Source organism: Oncorhynchus gorbuscha, linkage group LG23 (assembly GCF_021184085.1).
Source record: "Oncorhynchus gorbuscha isolate QuinsamMale2020 ecotype Even-year linkage group LG23, OgorEven_v1.0, whole genome shotgun sequence".
Lineage (NCBI taxonomy): Eukaryota > Metazoa > Chordata > Actinopteri > Salmoniformes > Salmonidae > Oncorhynchus > Oncorhynchus gorbuscha.
Genome location: NC_060195.1, coordinates 39,968,715 through 39,992,155, shown reverse-complemented (window position 1 = coordinate 39,992,155; position 23,441 = coordinate 39,968,715). Strand labels below are relative to the sequence as shown.

Below are 23,441 nucleotides of genomic sequence, written 5' to 3'. Positions count from 1 at the left end.
TCCCAATACGATTTAGCAGTTGTACACAGTGCACATACAGGCACTGTTCCTAAAACATAAACTCGATCAGAATATTATAGACGTGATGAGAATTACCCATTTGGCAAAAGCTGGTTGACTCAATGTTGTTTCCACGTCATTTCACCTCAAAATGTAAATGTGTTGACGTTGAATAAAAGGTGGATTTGCAAAAAGTCATCAACGTAAGGGAATTTCATTTTTGTTTTTCAACCAACCTTTAACCTAAATCAAATGACATGGTGAAATTTGTGGTTGACTTCGCGTTGAAGTCACGTTACTTGACGACTCAACCAAATGTAAATCAAAACTATACATTGAACTGACATCTGTACCTCTGCCCAATGAGTAACTACAAATATCTAAGTTCTGTTGGATGACCCGTCTTGGCACAGACACAGCTAATGTACTATCAAAGTTCACGGTTAGGTTATAGTAAACGTGCCAGCCTTTACAACACATTTCCAATCCTTAGAATAGCTCTTACAATGATTCCGCAATGCAACATTTCTCAACCTAGAAATCTACTGCTGTTAAAAGCAGCCTTCACACGTTTAGGGTTGTATAGTATATGAAAATGCATTTAGTGAATTTATATAACCCCAGTGTGTAGGAGAGAAAAGGCATGCATTTGCCCCTCAACTATAATACCAGGACAAGTAAACACATAGAAAAATGGTTTTAAATATAGTCCTCATTTTATTAACAGAGGCCAAATAAATTCATCACATTGTATTTACAAAGAAAGGCAATAAATATCTTATAATAGTCATAAAATTGTTTTGCATACATTTAAAAAAAAAAACATAAATGTGTCTTGTTGTTAGTAGCATCTCATACAAAACCTGTCAGTTGGTAGACAAATATATAGGCTACTACAGCTCTACCCAGGAATAGAGGCTGAACTTTGTCATCAATGGTAATGATCTACAATGTTCTGTAGGGATCACAACTCCCCTGGTTGTCAGGTCTAGTAATGGCTGCAGTCGTTTCCTGAATCCAAAATAAGCATATTTCTGGTTGTATGGTTTTCAGGGTTTGAGAGTTAGGTCTTACGATACAGAGATAGTGGGTGGATAGGATGACTCTATACCTGTCTAAGTACACATTTGAACAATTCAGTGCTCTCGACATTATAACTGGCTTGGTTGAACACATTGTTAAAAATTGACAGTTTTTGGGATGTCTCTTTGAACATGGGTGCTTGGGGTGCACCATGAACAACCAGGAATACAATCCACCTTTTGGTTGTAGGCCTATGAAAAGCAGGGCAAAATTGGTGGATGCAGATGTTAATAGTAACAGAAAGCTAGCTCTGTGTCAAAAAAAATGATTCTGAAGTATATCAGATAACATCATATAAGGCAATGTTTCAAAAGCTGTCCAGTATTCATTAGGCTTTTTTTTCTCCAACTTTCTACCACAGTAAGACACGTAAGGTTAAAGGTGTGATATTACGTTTCCCATCGTAATAGCCAGTTAACTTCTGAGCCACATCAACTCAGGTTAAACAAAACTACGACCCCGTCTGTCTGATGCCTGGCTAGTCAAAGCATGTTGAATCATCAGTTGTACAACAACAAAAAATGTCTTAGGAAATCACACTGTACACAACGTGTTCAGCGCATTCCATCCAGAGTAGGCAACGATTCAGGCAAAAGGTATCAACGCGGAGGGAGTGTTGGGGGAGGGAGAGTGGGCACTGTCAAATATTGCACTCAAAGCTACACAGTTATCTAGGTAGACTGTGTCACCTGCCACTGTCAACTCTTTCCGTCTCGTCTCCCTGGCGTCTGATTCCAGTAGAAATACGCGATCCGTGTTGTCGGGGGGGGGGATGACACAAACAAAACTGACAGGTATTCCAATAAAATCTAGCGCTTTCTTTCTATAACATTTATAAACTCATGCTTCCCACCCTCATTGTCATGAAATATGCCTTCAGTTTGCAATTCAAAGGAGCCGAAGATAAGCAATAAGGGCCCTTTGTCATCCTTAGTTATCCGATATAAATAAAATAAGACACATTATAATAATTATAACAACCCAGAAACACCCAACATTTGGGAGATGTTCAATGTTCCTGAAATATAAAAATAAAACATCTTTGAAATGTTTGTTCTTTTTTTGTCGTCGTTCTTTTTTTTTTTTACAAAAGTCTTCAAGGTGTTTTAAGGCAAGAATCTCATGATTTCCTTGGGAAAACAGTGTGTCTGATGTCCCATCGGACCATCAGTTAGTTTCGGGGTTCTGTTTTAAGCGACGCGCCCTTCGTGTCCGCTTAGTTACTGTAGTGAAACGGAACTCTTCCAGTGGGTCCACCTTGCCCTTCGGGTGGCGTTTCATGAAATGCACTTCCTGTTGTGTTTGTGTGGTCCGCGATCCTTTTTTGGGCCTCCCCTTCCTGTTGAAGCCTAGGTACCACCCTTTGTACTTGGCCGACACGAGAGCTGTGTAATTGTTCTCCAAGAATTCTTCCACGAAGACGCACTCCTGATTCCTTCCATTGAGCTGCAAGGGAAAACAACGTGGTTTTAGACACTTAGCACCTGGTTTCCCAACACTGTGAAAAAACTACTTCCGCATTCCACAATGGCAAACCATCAAGGAAACCTATTTTACCTACTGCCAAAGAAACATTTCTGTATGTCATATAAGCCAGAAAGAGATGGAACTACTACAGTTGCATAAAGTTGTTTTTCATTCCTTTTTAAATTGTGTTTCAAGTATGGCTCTTGTAAGGACACATACACCTTACTAGACATTTCAAACTTAGCTTTACTCAGTTTAAAACTATGTTTGTATTTAAAAAATAATTATACATTTTTGTGATATACACTTCCATACTTATGTATTTGGACAGTTAAGCTGCATTTGGACAGTGAAGGAACAAACATCACACCTCACAAAAAAAATGCTAACCTCTCCTGTTATTGGAAATGGTGAGAGGTTAGCATTTTTGGAAGGTATGATCTTTGTTCCTCTAACTTTCTCACACATCATTATTCAGGATTAATTCATGATTATCCATATTCATGGTAGCATCCACATGAACGTGGAAGTGTTCAGAAACATCTTCTATTCTTATTTACAACAAAAGTGACTCCAAAATTACACAATACACTATTCACTATTCAGTTCCTCCTGGGGAAGAAAGTATCTGAAACAAAACCAAAAACTGCAAATGTATCCAACAAGTTTGTAGAGTCACAAGCTTGATGTAGTCATTGCGTGCTAGAAATAGGGGACCAAATACTCAACTTTGAACTAGACATGTATAAAAACACGCTCAAATAAAAGGTGACATGCTGTCGCCTTAAATGAAACATTTGATCCCAAATCCAAAATGCTGAAGTAAAGAGACAAATTTTTAAATGTTAACTTCACTGTCCAAATAAATATGGAGGGGAGTGAACATGCTGCTATTCAGTGGTGTAACGTACTTAAGTAAAAAATACTTTGAAGTACTACTAAAGTCAGGTTTTTTTCGGTATCTGTACTTGACTATTTTCTAGATTTATTTGTATTTTTACTTGACTACATTCCTAAAGACAATTATGTACTTTTTGCTCATTACATTTTCCCTGACACCCAAAAGTGCTCGTTACATTTTGAATGCTTAGCAGGACAGGAAAATGGTCTTCAATTCACACTCTTATCAAGAGAACATCCCTAGTCATCCATACTGCCTCTGATCTGACAGGCTTACTAAACACATGCTTCGTTTGTAAATTACGTCTGAGTGTTGGAGCATGCCCCTGGCTATCCATAAATTAAAAGAACAAGAAAATGATGTGGTCAGGTTTCATTAATAAAAGGAATTTTAAATGATTTATACTTGTACTTTTGCTTTTGATACTTAAGTATATTTTAGCAATTACATTTACTTGTGATGCGTAAGTATATTTAAAACCAAACACTTTTAGATTTTTACTCAAGTTAAATGTTACTGGGTGACTTTCAAATTTACTTGAGTCATTTTCAATTCAGGTATTTTTACTTTTACTCAAGTATGACATTTGGGTACTTTTTCCCTAGCTGCTGCTATTTTACATGGCGCCACCTGGTGAACAAGAGGTATAATTGCAATGGCAATGCTGCTATGAGGCCATTAGCCTGTCAAAGCAGTGTGATGATTGCAGTCTATAATTGACTGGTGGAGGATCAAAAGGACAGCACAGGTTACGTAACAGGATGCCAGTGAGTTATCAAAAGATTTCTGTCAGGGGTACACTAAGAAAAGCACTCTCCATCCTGGCTTGTATGTTCGGCAAGTGAACATAAGAAGATTTTCATTCCAAAACGCTATATATTCTTTATTTACCTTGATTTAACTAGGCAAGTCAGTTAAGAACAAATTCTTATTTTCATTGACGGCCTACATCCACCAGGCTCTGAGAAATAAGTATTGCTGCTTGGTTTTACACAGTTAAATGTAACAAATAACTACATTAAAAAAAAAATTGAACTGCACAAATTGTACATTTGTGACATCAATATTGAAATATAGAAATAAATAAATACAGTAATATGAGGTCGGTATGTAAAACATTTACGTTTGACATTTTAGTCATTTACCAGATGCTCTTTTCCAGAGCAACTTATAGTAAGTGCATTACTTTTAAGATAGCTAGCTGAGACAACCACATATCACAGACAAATATATAGGATACAAACATTCCGTTCCAGCTAAACAATGGATATATAGGGGTTTTGCTATTTAAAAAAAATAGAACAATAAAAAAACATTAACAAATTAAATTTTTAAAATGATGAAAGTCTATTAATAAAAAACCTGATAAGAGTAATATTTTACACACATATGAAGGAACTCATAAGCAATCATTTCTGATTAATAAACACAAATGTGAAACATTATAGCGTTTTGAAAATAAATAGTTGTCACCTATTTATGTCTTATTATTGCACAGCGATGTATGTCTTAGTCTTGCTCAAATATCCTTACAGGGTAAATCCACAGTTGGAAAAAAATAACCGCCACAGTTTCGGTAACAAATCTACGGAATGGGGGATGGAGAAATGTAACCACTCTTAAATTCATAGACAGCGCTATAACGCAAGGACTGACCATCCATGATATCAACATAATAAATGTCTTGAGACTATACAGTATCAAGTTGAACTAAGCTCATGAAGCACTTATAAGCTATATTCTTCAAGAATCAATGTGTACATGTAATTCATTTAGAAGTCCCAACAGATGTAGCAACTGTAGACTCCCCCTTTAAAGAGGATCTTTATCACACATAATAATAATAAAAACTTCTTGTGTAAAAGTATTTGTTCTAATGTTAGTTATAGTAATGGCTTCATCCACTGGAATCACTCAAAGAATCTGTTATTGGCACTAGGCAAAAACATGTATTTCCTTGGGTTAGATTTGCCCCATTCTCTAGCAAGAGAGTAACAACCGAGGATGTGCTTACCTTTCCAACTATTTTGCCATTCTTGTTCATACAGATGTAATACTCACTCTCCTTCCCTTTTATTCGAATATGGCTCCCAAAGGTTTCCGTCTCGACAACAAGAAGAGCTACAAGGTGAAGGAGAAACACATTTACTTCATGAATACTTCCAGCCACTTACAGTACATTCATTAAGTTGATTGTAAGCTGATTGATACAGACCATTTGAAACGGATAATAACTATTGGTTCATGAAATATACTCTATAATAGACTTCGCCATCTCCACAGAATAACACATATACAACTTTAGCCTCATAAACATTTGAAAACGACTCATTCTAAGCCAGGATGCCGGCGGCTTCTTTTGCTCTGGCACAACCTTAACCCCGGTGGGGTCACCTTTGTTTCTGTTCGCTCCTCGCGGGCAAGAGATCTGCCAAACATTTTGGAGCGGTTACGCTCCCTCAGGATTAGGTTTCAGGTTCTCTTTAGTCTGTGCTCACTCAATCAAAAAGTTAAAGATGATCCATTTGTTTAACACACTGGCCTATTCAGTGGCACTCAAGGGAACGGAGGCGAGCAGGGGGGGGGGGGGTTCTCCAAAATTGTCCTGTAAAACAATATTGTAGGTGAGTGGGAAACTCATCTCAGAACTGACGTTGAGAGAGAGAGGGAAGAAGACATCCCGCCCTTTCAACCAGGGAGCAAAGAGGATCAAATGACTGGTGAGACTTCTCTGAATGCACAGGTTTGAGAAACACTTTGGCGCTCCTGAGAGGAGTTGGAGGAGCTGAGACAGAGACAGACACAAGTCCACACTTAGCTGCCCCTCTTTCATCCCTTTCATACTACAATGGGAAAAAGCAAGCTGTACCGTGATATCCCGGGTTGAAGAGGGTTTTAGGTGTAGTGTCGCTCACTGCGGCCAAGCTTAATAAGAAACCCCACAGCATTCTCAGCGCTGAATCGCAAACGACTGTGCCTCGGACTTATGCATGTACCACTGGAGACTTCAATTGCAACCGGAAACTACAGGTGCAACATCTGCCTTTAAAAAAATAACTAATTCTGTCTGTTTCACGTGGGATTTTTAAAAACAAATGTGACTATGCATTTAGATACATAAGATGCTATCGGACAAATGGTGACATCAATTATGTGGGATTGCATGTGACACATTCTCTAGCCCAGCTCTGCTGCCTGGGGAGAATTATAACTCTGTCTTATCCGCGTGTATATGTGGGGTAGCTGACCTTGTAGTAGCTGAGGCTCCATTTCTCAGCCATGCTTTCTGACCCTCCATTGTGAGGTTGCTGTTATGACTGAGTGAGGATTAGTGCAGAGAGGAGAGAAGAGTGTCTTCCCGAGCCTCCTGTTAAATCAGTGTCAGGGAGTTCACAGGTGCCAGGTACTGGGGCTGAGGGGAGGGGGCAGGGTTGGCAATTCCTCATGGGGAACATTGAATCTGCTTCCACTCAAGCTCTAACAAGCAACGAGAGGAAACCTCGCCTCGGTGCATCTGTGACTGAACACAGTCGACCGGCGGTGCTTATTGGCGACTCATACATGTGAGTGCAAACAGGCAAGCACTCCCATACAAATGCGTCTAGACCGCAGCCCAACTTTTAATAGAAAATGGGCCATGTCCACAGTGACAAGTACTGATAAACCCTCCACAGAGTTGAAAAGAACTATGCCAGGCATCACGCAGAATTACTTTCCATGACAACAATCAGATGTATTTCCACCTCAATATAATCACCGACCAGAACAGTGTAAGGAACACAGCTGAGACACAGTGAATAAAGACAATATATACAGTACCTCTAGATGTGCTTTATCTGTGGCCGGACACGCTCATAGCCTCAAATTCCCACACTATTCATAATCTTAATGGCTTAACCAAGCAATCAAGGAGGAGCTGAGTTAGGGTCAAAGTTCACTCATTAAAAATGTAAACCCAACTCTGACCAGTAGCGGTCCAAAATAGGTCGAATGAATCCTGTGTCACATGGGAAATGTTTCCCACAATAAAGACCATTGATGAGGGGAACTGGCTTGAAGCGTCTGTAAGTGAAGTGCACAGGAATTCTCCCGTACCGTACTTGCCCCCATCGTCTCCGTTGGCGTTGACCTTCTTGCCCAGGATCTGGACATGCTTGCCCGTGGTGTGGCTGTACAGCTGGTAGATACGGATCTGCTTCCGGCTCAGGTCATCCGGGTTCCGCGTGTGGTTCTCAATATAGATCCTGAAATCGGCTGAGCTCTGTTGAGATTCCTGGAGGAGAAAGACATGACACAGGTGGTCATAGACCCGCTTTTACCAGGGCCTCTGTCGTGAAGCTCTGCTTAAAGGCCAGAAACTGAGGTAAACACCTTGGAAGTTGTAAGCTGACATTTTTAAGTTCCGTTTGCACATTAAAACTGACATGTTTCTTCCACACGACATGTTTACAAGGTAATGAAACTGTGCGGCATTGTACAAATTCAAAGGGCACACACTGTAGAAGTTCACCGAGAACAAAAGCACAACATGGTACATGCTTCATTATTATTGCATGTCTTTGTATTGAGGCAGCTGTCTATGCGCCCGGGGATATCTTGAAAACCGTATTCCATTTCCACAAGCAAGCAAGCCACTAGCAATTATACACCTGAAGCATCCATCCCTGTTACGCTATCATCAAACAAATATCTGCCTGAGGGCCCAGTAAGGCCCATAAATCACAGTGGAGATGTGGATGTGATGGCGAGAGACAGCTTGTACCACAGAAACACACTCGGAGGGGAGCCTCTTGTAACATAAATTCGCCATTCAAATATTTCACACTGTTAGCCTGAATGCAAAGGTCTGTTCTGCACTTACAAGTCAGGCCCCCCCCCAAAAAAAAAAACAGGGGAAAAAAAATCGCTGACTTCGACAACACGTCAAAATGAACACAGCCTGTGTGCCCTGTCACCCAAACCCATATGTGGATGGGAAGGATAATGTATACTTTCGAAACCCCTGGAATCTCGATGTGCGCCAAGATCCCATTCCCCAGCTGTATCATGTGGTAATTACATAGTAATGGCCTTTTATGTAGCTTCTCTCAGGTGGCTAATTATATACACATTACATACTCCAACTCCTTGTTGTTTTAACCTCAGAAAATTAATGGCATTTAGTGAATGAGAGGGGAAATATGCTCATGGTAGAACAAATCTTTAACACAGGGGGGAAAACAAACCACTGATCTGAATACAAATCCCAGTAGTGTCAGCAAGGTGTCAGCGAAAATTGAAGCAACTAAGAAGCATAGTCACTTTTGGATGGTCTAGAAACAACTGCAAATGCATGAATTGAAAATATGAAACAATTGTACATCATGTTTAATGTAAGGGATAATCAACAAGAGGCTATGCGAACTGACGTGGTAGTTGTGCTCCACGACACGCTAGCGGAGGTACATTGCTTTCCAGAGAACACAGAGCCCCAAGCTGACTATCCCTTCATACCATGGGTCTAATTTAACACATTTGCTGGTAAAAATGTGTTCATTTGCCGGTAGAAATGTGCTCAACATCCACTGAAGTATCTAGCAAGTTCACTAGATAGCAACAGTAGTTGACGTGGTAACCAAACAAACAGACTTGCTGGTTTAGCTAACCAAACCATCAGTCGTAGCTTGCTATTATGACATTTGAATTCAACAATGCCAATGATGTTTTCAATTCGACTTTTGCATTCAAAAGCAGCTCAAACATAGAACATGCTACAATGAACTATAGCCATTGAATTCTACCGTGCAAATATACTGTGCGTTATAGGGAAATAATAAACGCTCTATAGTCCCCGTCAAGCCAATCAGAAACATGTATTCAACAATGCCATGGTACAACACTACAATGAAATTGTTTGCCTAAAACAAAGATGCATCTTAATCAATAAGCAATTTTATTGAAATCTCTATGTCAAACTTCCTTTGAATTTAGTCAATGCTTAGGAGGAGGAACATTAAGGAAGTTATTATGACACACCTCATACTTCCGTACCTAAGAAACAGTGCATCCAATAGAGAATCCAGAACTCCATTAAAGCTTCCACAACTCTAAAAGAGCATTCAAACCTATCATAGAGCATCCAAATCTAATAGAGCATCAACATCTCCACTAAAGCTTCCACAACTCTAAAAAGAGCATTCAAAACTATCATAGAGCATCCAAATCTAATAGAGCATCAACATCTCCATTAAGCTTCCACAACTCTAAAAAGAGCATTCAAAACTATCATAGAGCATCCAAATCTAATAGAGCATCAACATCTCCACTAAAGCTTCCACAACTCTAAAAAGAGCATTCAAAACTATCATAGAGCATCCAAATCTAATAGAGCATCAACATCTCCATTAAGCTTCCACAACTCTAAAAAGAGCATTCAAAACTATCATAGAGCATCCAACTCTAATAGAGCATCAACATCTCCACTAAAGCTTCCACAACTCTAAAAAGAGCATTCAAAACTGTCATAGAGCATCCAAATCTAATAGAGCATCTTTAATAGAGCTTCCAAAACTCACCACAACCCTAGAATGAAATGGTCTGTCTATTATACTAAGCCACAAAGTTCACCACCAAGACAGCACTCACTAAAAAGACTTTTAGGATAACTACTGCTTTGGGATTTGTATCAAATCTCTCCATCTCTAAACAAACATAAAGGTGTGTTTTGTAGACAATTGCATTTCACACGGAGGAAACAAAGGCAAGCCTCTGCAGAGGGCCGAAAGTAAACGCAACCGACAAAAAGAAAATGATCGGGTCGTCTCCCTCTTTAAAGGCGGGATGAAAATGGGTATGGTTGAAACTTCAAAAGTCTGGCACCATCTTTGCTGGGAAGCTTCGCCCCCTTGCATCTCAGATACACCTTACCACCTGCGAACCCCACACATAGGTTTATAAAACACTATACATGCCATCAAGGTTGTGCTGCGCAATTGTATTGGTCTATCGAAAGTGTATTTCCTTCAAGAAAGCCTCTATGAGAATTCCTTCTGCCCTACCTCTTTTTTTGGCAGAAGCAATTAGTCGTGAAGCATATATCGATGTATATATATATCACCACAGATATGGGAAGCAATTAAAACTATAGTATTGTGATTACTGTCTAGGTTGGGGAAGATATCAGACAGTTGACACAAGTGTTGTTTTTGCCAATTCCTTTGGAACAAGAACATAACCCAGTTGTCTCCTCTTTATTATTATTATTATTTTTTTTTTAAACCACCAGCTTTTTTCCTCGCTGAGGGGTGTCTTTGTAAGATGTCCCCTCTATTATGAAAGGGTAATGCCAGGTTTTTATAATCATGATCCCTTGACCCATTTGTTTAGAACATCTCCGACAGAGATGTGATGTCCAAGAGGTAGAATGAGGGATTGTACTCTATGTCTTCGTCGATTGCAGCATCATTGGATGGATTGGGCTTCTCCTTTAATAATTTGTTTGGCATGAGTGGTTTGTTGACAATCTTAATCCTCATCTTCAATGCAAAGGATTACTTGTTGAAGCAACTCTGGAAATGTTAAGATTTTAAACTAGGTGATATCTTATCACCTCAATCAAGGGTAAGGGATGGGGCACATTGTATGTAATTACTTATCCCTGTATAAATAGCCTCTGACTTTTAATAAGCATTACATTGGAGACAGGGGAAAGAAATCGAGTAATTCTCTGTAATCCCTGAGAGATTTGATTGGCATCAACCCTGGTATATGATACTGACTAGACTACAAAACTAACCCCAACAACAGAGGCATGGAAGCCTTTCAGGATGTGGGCTAACCGCTGCCTCTCACTGTATCCAACAATATAACATGCTGGTTTCCAAACTACCCTTTGTATCTGCTATTCATTTACACCAAATACATCATGACAAATAAACGGAACTAAAAATAACCAACACATTCATGCCCAAACGCATTCATTTTTAAAATATTAGGCAACAGTTAAATCTAACTCCATGCAGCATGTTACACTCCATAATAATGAATGTGGGTTTTTACTGACGTTTGCTATAGACAACCAAGTTCATAAATAAATCGCATGCGTAAAAGATGCGGAGTTAGTGCGGTTTATACTATTATTACAAAAATAGATCCACGAGTCTGAAATTGACCAAAACAGCAAATCATCATTATCTAAACGTCCTTGAAATGTATTTTCATCCCAGTTTTTCTCTGTTTCAATGCTGGTTGCCTGGCTCAATTGAGCGCGGTGGGTTTATCTGGTGCACTCGGGGATGCCTCGTTCATTAGCAAGATGCAAAAGGATAGTTTCCTCGACGTTCCAAACCTATTTCCTTACAATAAAATGTACTATCTTTTAACAAGGGTAGAGTTACTTTGCTTGAATTTGTGTTTGATGAAAAACAAACATCGATCTTTAATTAGGGAATTGTGTTCATCTTATCTAATTAAGGTAACACTAAAAAGTAACTGAAATCTGAGAAAAAGAACGCGCGTCTAACCAAGGTATGTTCAAGGTTGCAAAGTACCCACAAGCTAACATAGTGTATAGTTACTGTATCCAATTGTATGAGTATTTGTTCATAATAAATCCAGAATGGGTCCAGAAAAATCACACACACACACACGCGCGCGCGCAGTGTTCAAAACCAGAACAATCAAATCAACCTACCTGGAGCTGGAAATAGAGGACCAGAAAATGTAAACACCTGGAGAGGGAAAAGGGAGGAGGGGGTTAATCACAAGCAATTACATTAAATATAAACGGCTATATCCATACCTGAATGTAAACGGTAGCAACTATGTAGCTTTTAGCGACTTCTATTGGTAAGAATGTACGTGTTTTGAGAAACGAAAGTAATAGAAAGATGGAATCCTTACAGGTATATGAACCTCGAAGGCACAACAGACATCTTGACTTGCTGAAATACACCTGTTTCCACAGTTTTAAAGCCCCGAGAGAAGTTGAGGATAGACCCGCCAGCGTCCTTACGCACACAATCCCGGAGGTGCCTTTGAATCCCAGTGTAATGATAAATAACTGGAGTGCAAAAATGTCACTGCATGCAACATTAGGTGCTTCCTTGTTGTAAGAAAATGATCCAGAGGGAAAAGGTAACGTATTGTTTCTCGCCTCCAAATCTCCTAGCTCCGCTCTCACGGTCCGTTTAGACAGCGGTGTCTTGCCAGGCGTGGAAATATTCAACTTGCAACCATTGCTGAGTAGATTTCCCCTTGTTTAAAAATCCATTGCGCGCACCCTCTTTCCTCCCAAAGGTGCTCCTCCAAAGATCAGAGGTACTTCAGTTCCGTCCGTACCTGCGGGGGATATCTACACATTGCAAGGATCATTTTACATCTTCCGACTCCACAGTGGGAAAATGGCAAAAGGGGACAAGTGCGTAAAATCGAATATGAAAATATAGATATATATTTTTTTACGTGGAATACCTCGCGTTCTGATAAAACGTTGGTGTTATCCAGAGGGTAGCTATAAATATGAAACCTGAATCTAACGCAGCGGCAGATCTTCGTAGCAGGGGCGATGGTGTAATGCCTGTCAGTGGAGTATCTGCGGCTAAGGATTTGGGCACAGTGAGGTTTTTCTGTTGGTGGTGGGTGGAAACGTGTCAGCGGTTTGCACCTGATAGGGTAATCTTTGAGAGGCCATCAGTTTGGAGAATGTTTTCCTCGAGTCAGAAATGATAGTGATTGGGAGGGAGTTGGTACAAGGAGGAACACACGAATTGATTGACTTGTTTTTTTAACCTTTTTTTAGAGACTTTTGTATATAGGCTACATTTTTTTTGGAGCAATTCGATATTACCTTAAAAGCAGGTGGAAGCCTATTTCAAGTTTAAAATAGCTTACTTGGGCGAATAGTGGATTCTCATTTTAAGCTTAAATCATATTTTGTATTCGTCATAAATGCCTATCTGTTTTTTATATATATATTTGTTATTCAGTGTTAGTATTATTAATATCGAATTAATATTAGTTTATTATTGCCGCAGTTTTTGTTGTATTACCTTTGTAATGATAAACATTGTGTCATGTATTTTCAGAACACAATATTACAAAATTGTGTGCCGAGTTGGTTAGGCAACAGTCAAGACTACTCTTTCTCGGCTTCTCTTGGTTTCAAGTTATGTTGGAGGCCACTTCGTTTGTGGATTGGGCTTTACTCTCCCAGACAGCATTGAAATGCAGGTTGTTGTGGAACTCGATTTTTCAATAATATGCTATAACTTATCCCGCATTTAAATGAAAGAGAGGTGTGAATGTGTTTACGAGGCCCTCTGAACTCGCAGTGGAATGATCGATCATCCCTCCCGCCACTTAGGACCAGTGTGTGATTCCCCTTTATTGTCCAATTACAACGGGAATTACAGCATTCCATCCTCAATGCGTTTGAAATAAAAATCCATAATTTCCCCATTGGGTTAGTGGTACCTATTTAAACTATAGTTGATGGCACTTTGAATATCCGAAAAGAATGAGGGTGGCTGTGTGAATCAATATAATGGCAAAATATTATCCTCAGATTTGTTAAACTCCTAGGTCCTCCATTTCCAAAATATTAAAAAATCCTAATTACACAAAATATAATAATTTATGATAGGAACAGCGGAATAAACACAATGTGTGAATGTCTGATGATTAGATTGACCTGGGGCTTTCATTTGGTGTACATCCAAAATACTTACAATCAACAAAAGACAATATGTTTAAAGCATTGGCTGGCAGTCCAAAATGAAGCTTTATGAAAAGTGATTAAAACCACAGGCATAATAAACTATAATTATGATACTGCACAAAAGGAGCCAGCATTGAGTAGATACTCATCGCCTCCAAAGCACAGGCTTGTGCCAATGCCTTGAAAGTATAAACCAGGAGCTGTGGTACAGAGTGAACAGAGCTGTGTCTTTTGATGTGCTGCTCAACTGTGTGACACTTGTGGCAAGCTTCAAAAGAAGAAGCTCCTGCGTACTGCTTACCTGCACATTTTCACTTTTCTTTTTTTTCTTTTTAAATCAACTTTTTTTTCTACTGCCTTGGTCAGATGTTGAAAAAGCTTGGTGGCAATCTTGAAATAAATGATGGAGACTCGTGAAAATAAAAAGTCATTGTTCACTGTTCACTGTTTTGTGGCACTTCTATGGTATCTACCCCTCTGGTAGAACCACGTTACAGCAGGTATGACACATGGAGAAACTGTTCCATTCCATAGTTTATTCTAGGATGGAGGATACATTGCATTGACTCTGGGCTCTCATCAGTCACATTAATCGACACGAACTACGGCGTATGTCAGATTTGTTCTTAGAACCATTTACATTTAGAATTTAGGCTAAGTGGCTATGAAGGTTAGTCAGAATTGTGATCAACAATTGAGAATTTTCTTGGGTGGAAAGTTGAGCCTACTGGTTGACAATGACTAGAGTCGAGGTTTATGAATGGGGAGCTGTCTCAGTCCTTCTGAGGAGAGGAGGGGGGAGGTGGGCAGGCAAGCCAGCAACCCAAGAGTTAGGATTAGGTTACCCACAGCGACTGACTGAGTGAAGAAAAGAACAAGCAAGTAAGCTAATGGTCTTGGGATAAACCCCACAGCCGCAAAAGAGAGTTTGTTACAAAATGCACCGTGGCTTTGCACCATCATCGCTACCGGTAGATGTCTGAGACTGTGTCGTGACGGTCATCAGGAATGTGGAGAATATCTCATTGACGCTAGAAAAAAAGGCAGGGTGAAAAAAAAGCTATCCGAGGGCGGTCAGCCAGGGGTTCAAAGAGCCTAGCGGGCCTTTAAGCTTGACAAAAGAACTTGGAAGTTCTGTAAGTGAATTCCAATGTACTATATTAGTGTCAGGACCCCCCTGCCACCCCCTTTCCTCCCCTCACTTCCCACTTTCATCTCCGACACGAACATATCGACTGGGGGGCGGGTCGGGTGGTTTTTTGGGGGGGGCATCTGCATCCTATTGAATTCTCAAGGTGAGAGGACGGCCGAGAAGGACCTAGTGGCTCGTATAAGCCGTCCAGACCCTTTTCACTCCAAGTCACAGCCCAACGAGCGTGTGAGGAGGCGGGTGATAGCCTCTTCCTCTCATCTCCCAGGAATCAACCCAACCCCATTAGTATATTGGCGGCCCCTTTCACACTGTTGGCTTAGCTCTTTGGCCCTGGGCCCCCGGAGTCCCGTGGCGTAAGGTGGGCTAGTCAGGAACAGGTCACTGCAGGGTCGTGACACCTCGGTGTGCAATAGGGTGACGGAGAGAGTGCCCAGAAGAGTGTCGCTGAGAGAGAGGGCGAGCCTTGAAGAAAAGCCGGGAAGCATTTTGTATTTTGTAATTTGTCCCCCATCACATTTGCCTGGAGTCATTTAGGGCATCTTTGCCTTGAAGTTTGGGGCCACAGTGTGTGTGGGTGTGTGCCTTGACGTTGGGGGCCACAGTATGTGTGTGTGAGAGAGGGAGAGAAAGAGACCATGTGAGTGTGGGGTCAAAATTAAACTATTGCTCCTCAACAAAAAAATCTCAAGAGTACCGTGATACATGCAGAACCTATTGACAAATCCATTAGCTTCAGTACCCAGCATGACACTAATGATGATATTTCTCCCTCAGTTCAACAGAGGTCTCACATATACACATAAAAAACAAACACACAGTATGGATCCCTCGCCACTAGTTGCGAACATATATCATTTTCATGATGTATTTGCACGCCCCACTAAACTCCTCTTACAATTACTCTCAGGCTCCAGCTTAATGGATGGTGAAAAAAGGCAACTGCCAAAAACTGTCATGATGTAGTAAAAATGGTTTCATAACACTGATCAATGAGCCACATACCTCTACTTTTCTGGTCCATTTTGTATCTTTGGCACAATATGAAGATTCACTTGGATAGCAGAGGCTAATGTTGGGGGCTCATTTAACCTTTCAAGCCCATGTTGAATTCTATGAGTTATGCGCTAACGACATAATAACTGCTAAGAATTGGGTGGACTGGTGAAAGAAGTTTCAGGGAGCAAAATGACGTAAGTAATTTGTTGTCAGCTCTTGAAGTTTTTCTGCATCGAAATGACCCCCCTAATTGTTTGTTGGATTGCTGTAATTACCAATTTAAGGTGCTGGTTGTTGGTAATGTGGCACAAAATGGCTGCAAGACTTGGAGAACCTGGTCAGAATGGTTGACTCAATCCATACTGTCAGCTTTCAGTTTTGAAGACTGGAAAGTGTCAAAAAGCTATACAACTGTACATACACAACCATATATTTGAAAGAAGTGTCTGGGTCTAAATGTGTAACCATTTCGTAACTTCGACAACAAACTAAAAACACCTCCAAAAAGAGGCTTCCGTGAGATTATACCCGTGTCGACACCATGCCACAGCCCTCCAACCTCATGACCTAGTCAGTCCACCTCAGGCGGTAAACACTTTGATTTGAAGTCATTACCTTCAAGTCAGTGGGCGAGAAGTATTTAGTGAGTGTTTAAAGGTCAAAAACTGTTAACAGAATGGATCAACCCATCTAATTGCTATTAAACTGTGGGGTGGCGAGTATACTTCTTCAGGTAGAGGTGGGCTTTGAGAATGTAGTCCCATTTCACTCCCAGAGGTCAGCTGTATGGTTAGGATTGGAATAACATGGCGCCGGAGAACAAGGCTGACATTTTACGTATTCCTAACCAATTGTGTTTTTTTCTTTTTTCTTTGCGTAACTTGTTTTTTAAACTTATTTTGTGCATAATGTTGCTGCTACTGTCTCTTATGACCGAAAATAACTTCTGGACATCAGAACTACGATTGCTCACCACGGACTGTCAGAATCCTTTTTTTCCTTTAACGTGTCTGACGGAATGATATACTGCTTTCCCGGGAACAGGCCCGTCATCCTCGTCATTTGCGTGAAGAGAAGGCGGAGAAAAAGGGGCCAGAGGGCGGGCTGTCTTCTGAGAATTTGTAGGCGATCAAATAAACCACCACTTCCTTCCATTCTGCCAGCAAACGTGCAATCTTTGGAAAATTAAATCGATGACCTACGTGGAAGATTAAACTACCAACGGGACATTCAAAACTGTAATATCTTATGCTTCACGGAGTCGTGGCTGAACGGCGACATTATCAACATACAGCTGGCCTGTTATACGCTGTATTGGCAGGATAGAACAGCGGTGTCTGGTAAGAGAAGGGGCGGCGGACTATGCATTTTTGTAAATAACAGCTGGTGCACGATATCTAAGGAAGTCTCGAGGTTTTGCTCGCCTGAGGTAGAGTATGTCATGATAAGCTATATACAACATCTATCTACCTAGAGCGTTTTCATCTGTATTTTTCGTAGCTGTCTACATACCCCCACAGACTGATGTTGCCACTAAGACTGCACTGAATGAGCTGTATTCCGCCATAAGCAAACAGGAAAACACTCACCCAGAGGCGGCGCTCCTAGTAGCCAGGGACTTTATTTCAGGGAAACTTAAATCCGTCTTACCAAATTTCTATCATCATGTTAAATATGCAACCAGAGGGAAAAAACTCTGGCCACCTTTACTCCACAAACAGAGACGCATACAAAGCTCTCCCTCGCCCTCCATTTGGCAAATCCGACCGCAATTCTATCCTCCTGATTTACAAGCTAAATTAAGCAGGAAGCACCAGTGAATCGATCAATAAAAAAGTGGTCAGATGAAGCAGATGCTAAGCTACAGGACTGTTGCTAGCACAGACTGGAATATGTTCTGGGATTCCTCCAATGGCATTGAGGAGTACACCACATCAGTTATTGGCTTCATCAAGTGCATCGATGACGTCGTCCCCACAGTGACCGTATGTACATACCCCAACCAGAAGCCATGGATTACAGGCAACATCCGCACTGAGCTAAATGATGGAGCTGCTGCTTTCGAGAAGTGGGACTCTAACCTGGAAGCTTATAAGAAATCCCGCTATGGCCTCTGACGAACCATCAAACAGGCAACGTGTCAATACAGGACTAAGATCGAATCATACTATACTGGCTCTGACACTCATCGGATGTGGCAGGGCTTGCAAGCCATTACAGACTAAAAAGGGAAGCACAGCCGAGAGCTGCACAGCCGAGAGCTGCCCAGTGACACGAGCCTACCAGACGAGCTAAACTACTACTATGCTCGCTTCGAGGCAAATAACACTGAAACATGCATGAGAGCACCAGCTGTCCTGGAAGACTGTGTGATCCCGCACTCTGCAGCCGATGTAAGTAAGACCTTTAAACAGGTCAACATTCACAAGACTGCAGGGCCAGACGGATTACCAGGACTGCAAGCATGCGCTGACCAACTGGCAAGTGTCTTCGTTGACATTTTCAACATTTTCCCTGTCCGAGTCTGTAATGCCAACATGTTTTAAGTAGATCACCATAGTCCTTGTGCCCAAGAACTAATGTAACCTGCTTAAATGACTACCGACCCGTAGCACTCAAGTGCTTTGAAAGGCTGGTCATGGCTCACATCAACACCATTATCCCAGAAACCCTAGACCCACTCCAATTTGCATACCGCCCTAACAGATCACAAATAATGCAATCTCTATTGCACTCCACACTGCCCTTTCCCACCTGGACAAAATGAACACTTATGTGAAAATGTTATTCATTGACTACAGCTCAGCGTTGGTAGGTAACAACACATCCACCACACTGATCCTCAACACTGGGGCCCCTCAGGGGTGCGTGCTCAGTCCCCTCTTGTTCTCTCTGTTCACTCATGACTGCATGGTCAGGCATGACACCAACACCATCATTAAGTTTGCAGATGACACAACAGTGGTAGGCCAGGACAACAACCTCTCCCTCAACATGACCAAGACAAAGGAGATGATTGTGGACTACAGGAAAATGAGGACCAGGCATGCCCCCATTCTCATCGACAGGCTGTAGTGGAGCAGGTTAAAAGCTTCAAGTGTCCTTGGTGTCCACATCGCCAACAAACTAACATGGTCCAAGCAAGCCAAGACAGTCGTGAAGAGGGCACAACAAAACCTATTCCCTCTCAGGAGACTGAAAAGATTTGACATGGGTCCTCAGATCCTCAAAAGGTTCTACAGCTGCATCATCGAGAGCATCCTAACTGGTTGCATCACTGCCTGGTATGGAAACTGCTCCACCTCTGACGGCAAGGAACTACAGAGGGTAGTGCGTATGGCCCAGTACATCACTGGGACCAAGCTTCCTGCCATCCAGGACCTCTATACCAGGCGGTGTCAGAGGAAGGCCCTAAACATTTTCAAAGACTCCAGCTACCTTAGTCATAGACTGTTTTCTCTGCTACCACACGGCAAGCGGTACTGGAGCGCCAAGTCCAAGAGGCTTCTAAACAGCTTCTACCCCCAACCCATAAGACTCCTGAACATCTAATCAAATGGCCACCCAGAATATTTGCATTGCCCCTCCCTTTTACACCGCTGCTACTCTCTGTTGTTATAATTTCTGCAGTCACTTTAATAACTCTACCTACATGTACATATTACCTCAACTAAACGGTGCCCCCGCACATTGACTCTGTACCGGTACCCCCATGTATATAGTCTTGTTATTTTACTGCTGGTCTTTAATTACTTGTTACTTTTACTTCTTATTCATATTTTCTTTTAAACTGCATTGTTGGTTAGGGGCTCGTAAGTAATTCAGCACATGTGACTAATACAGTTTTATTTGATTTGATACAATGCCCCTTCTCATGGACCGCCAGTAAGCCATGTAGCTTCTTAGCGATAGCAGCAACCGCAGTAGGTAGGAGGAGTCCCCTCAGCGCAGGAGGGTGCCCCTGCAGCTAGCCTCAACCTGCAACTCCACTCAGCCTAATGGTTGAGCCCAATCCATTCCCCTGTCTAGCACCTCTTTAGAGCCTCCTCGCCCCTTTGTTCTGACAATACACAAACGGCCATTCAAATGGGGGACTCTGTAATCAGTGAAATACTAGCCTCTGGGCTTTGTAGAGAGGAAAAAAAGAGAGAAGAAGAGAGAGAAAACGAGAAGGAGAGAGGGGGGGGGAATCCATCCATGACCAATCAGCTCTAACTACCTGTCTGGGCTTTTAGCTGCAGATGTTATTTGCAGAAGGAAAAAAAATGTGCTTTTCCAGATGTAGATTTGAAGATTAAAAAGGCGAGCAGACTGATACCTCCAACCACTGTAAAACACGGAATTAGTCAACACCCTTCGAGTTTCTGTTGTTGCTTGAGTGTCTTCATTTTTGAGGAGGGGAAACACTATGTTATAGACTACCTTTTTGCTGTGAAATCTGCAACAACGGATTTCCTTTATGATAACTCACTAAACACTAGTTATTAACATCATGATATTAACTGCGAGGAATGTCTAGAATCATGCACAACGGTGTTGCAGAAAATGACCAATTCTCTTTGCTCAAATAGGCTGAGTTGAATAACACCTGGGTGTTTTGCATTGTCAGTTATAAATCAATCCACCACCGCACACACCCCTTGAGTAAAATGGTACATTTTCTTTGCAAGAAGACCTGTATATTCTCCAACCTTAGCAGAATGTGCAGGGGCGGACGTTAAGTGGGGCCAAACAGCAACTGATCCTTCCACTAGATGAGTTGTCTGGGAACATTGTTTTATGAGTGTTCAGTGTTCAATGCTACACGTGCGCTACAATTTATTCATGTTCTGTGCAAAAATCCCATTTGAAGCCAGGTGTGTGTCTTCCGTGCAAAATAAATAGATATTAAATCAGTTCTAATGAAGTGCATGTTGACAATTAAGCTCATGGACGAGTGTAAACTGTGTGTCTACAACAATATACAATATGTTGTTTAACATGCAAAACAATACATAATACTATGAATATGTAGCAATTTAGATAAAATGTTTTTCCCAAAATAGATATCAGAAGAATACTTTTAAAAGCACTATATTATACATAAATTATCAGCCCAACACGTTCATGTTATTCTGCTAACTTGAAATATGATATGGTGTAAAGAAACCAAGTAAAAATACTTTGAAGTACTACTTATTTTTTGTGGGGGTAGTAAAAAAGACTATTTATATTTTTGACAACTTTTACTTTTATTCCACTATATTTCTAAAGAAAATATGTACTTTTTACTCCCACATATTTTCCCTGACCCACAAAAGTACTTTTTACATTTTGAATGCTTAGCAGGACAGGAAAACGGTCCAATTCACGTACTTACTGTATCAAGAGAACATCCCTGGTAATATTTACTGCCTCTGATCTGGCAAAGGCACCAAACACTAATGCTTTGTGTGTAAATTATGTTGGATTGTGCCCCTAGCTAGCCATAAAATAAAACAAAAATTGTGCGAATTTGAAAGGATTTCAAGTATATTTAGACATTAATTCAAGTAGTATTTTCCTGGTTGAATTTCAATTTTACTTGAGTCATTTCCTATTAAGGTATCTTTACTTTTACTCAAGTATGACAATTGTGTACTTTTTCCACCACTGTAAACTACATAGGTTATGCGTTGACAGACATATGTACGTTAGACAACATATGCAGAACTGATCACATTGGCACAGAGTGAGGCAGCAAATCATAGCGCTTGTCACACACCATTTAGCTGTAAATGGGTTCAACTCATCTTGATAAGAGCTTCCAGAGCAGATACGCTTTAGCTGAAGAAAAAAAAAGCTACCATCATTCTTTGAATACTGAAGGTTCCCCCATTACGGTTAAGTGAGAGTACTAAATACCCTCACACCTCGGGGGCTACACTCATCACAGATACAATCATATTCTTGGAAGTGTTTGGGGACTGACAAATTGCTTTATTCAACTCCACTGTTGTGAGTGAGACATGTTAGCCAAATGTCTGCTTAAATAACCTACAGCCCGAGGCTTGTGCTGGGGTTGGACTCAAATGGGGGGAAGCAACAGGGGACCTTTATGAGGAAAACGAGGGCTCTCAATCGGAAGTATTTTCGACTTAGCATATCTCACCTTTGCAGTGACACTCTAAATAACCACATGACGAGAGCGGTTACAATAAAATGTCCTCAAATGGGCTGTTGTAGGGTACTTCTGAACACTCACAACATGATGTTACTTATTATGGGTTCAATAATAGCTTTTGTTGTCCAACTCAAACCATTTGCATGAATTCACAGGCACAAAATGACCAATCGAAGGGTCACTCATTCAAGGGCCAAAGTCTACAGAGGCAGACATGGTGGGTTATGTGTCACTACTTATGGTGAATCGCAACACTAATTGATTGTTTAAAAGCCCAATGCATCTGTTTTTATATCAATATCAAATCATTTCTAGGTAACAATTAAGTACCTTACTGTAAATAAAAATAGGCAAAAATAGCTTTTTAGTGAAAAACTATTTCAAATTCCTTGCTTGAGAAATTGATCTTTGCTAAGAATTATAATTGAAAACAACCACAGTTAAGTACTTAATTGTTACCCAGAAAATGATTTGATATTGAGATGAAAATGGCTGCACTGTACCTTTATGTCACACCCTGATCTGTTTCACTTGTCTCGTTATTGCCTCCAACCCCTCCAGGTGTCGCTTGTTTTCCCCAGTGTATATATCCCGGTGTTTTCTGTCTCTCTGTGCCAGTTTGTCCTGTATGTTTTCAAGTCTACCAGTGTGTTCCACCCCCCCCCCCCTTGCTCCTGTTGTCTATTTCTCTTTGCTCGTTCTCCCGGTTTTGACCCTTGCCTGTTTTCTGGACTCTGCGCCCGCTGCCCTGTACCTCTGCCTTCCTCTGGATTACCGACCTCTGCCTGCCTTGACCTGTTTTCTGCTTGTCCCTGTTGGAACATTAAATATTGTTACTTCGACAGTCTGCATCTGGGTCTTACTTTGATTCCTGATACTTTAACCAATTTACCACATGGTGATGTCACCATGGAAAGCTGAAACTCGCGCCCATGCAAACCTGCTGATTAGAAGGTCCTGCGTATCTTGTATTTTCAACCAGCAATTATTAGGAAATAACACT

General features: G+C 41.0%; 1 protein-coding gene across 4 annotated transcripts; it reads right to left on the bottom strand.

Moving 5' to 3' along the window:
* Positions 1-697: 697 nt before the first annotated feature.
* On the bottom strand, positions 698-14,261 carry LOC124011606 (fibroblast growth factor 18-like). 4 transcript variants are annotated; one of them, XM_046325060.1, is made up of 5 exons: positions 12,332-14,261; positions 12,123-12,159; positions 7,556-7,724; positions 5,513-5,572; positions 698-2,529 (listed from the first exon to the last, which is right to left on the bottom strand). In XM_046325060.1, the coding sequence occupies exons 1-5, from the start codon at positions 12,361-12,363 to the stop codon at positions 2,300-2,302; spliced, it is 528 nt and encodes a 175-aa protein (XP_046181016.1). In that variant the 5' UTR covers positions 12,364-14,261; the 3' UTR covers positions 698-2,299. The 4 variants fall into 4 exon arrangements, with proteins under 4 accessions (XP_046181016.1, XP_046181015.1, XP_046181013.1 ...); XM_046325059.1 differs by having other exon boundaries at positions 7,547-7,724; positions 12,332-14,259; XM_046325057.1 differs by having other exon boundaries at positions 5,466-5,572; positions 12,332-14,249.
* Positions 14,262-23,441: the final 9,180 nt, after the last annotated feature.

Bases quoted from the DNA above. Each gene is read 5' to 3' on its own strand.
- LOC124011606 (XM_046325056.1), bottom strand. From the start codon at position 12,363: ATGTCTGTTGTGCCTTCGAGGTTCATATACCT. The intron at 12,160-12,331 runs GTAAGGATTCCA...TTCCCTCTCCAG, and splicing joins CCTTCGAGGTTCATATACCT to GTGTTTACATTTTCTGGTCC. The intron at 5,573-7,546 runs GTACGGGAGAAT...TTCACCTTGTAG, and splicing joins AGACGATGGGGGCAAGTACG to CTCTTCTTGTTGTCGAGACG.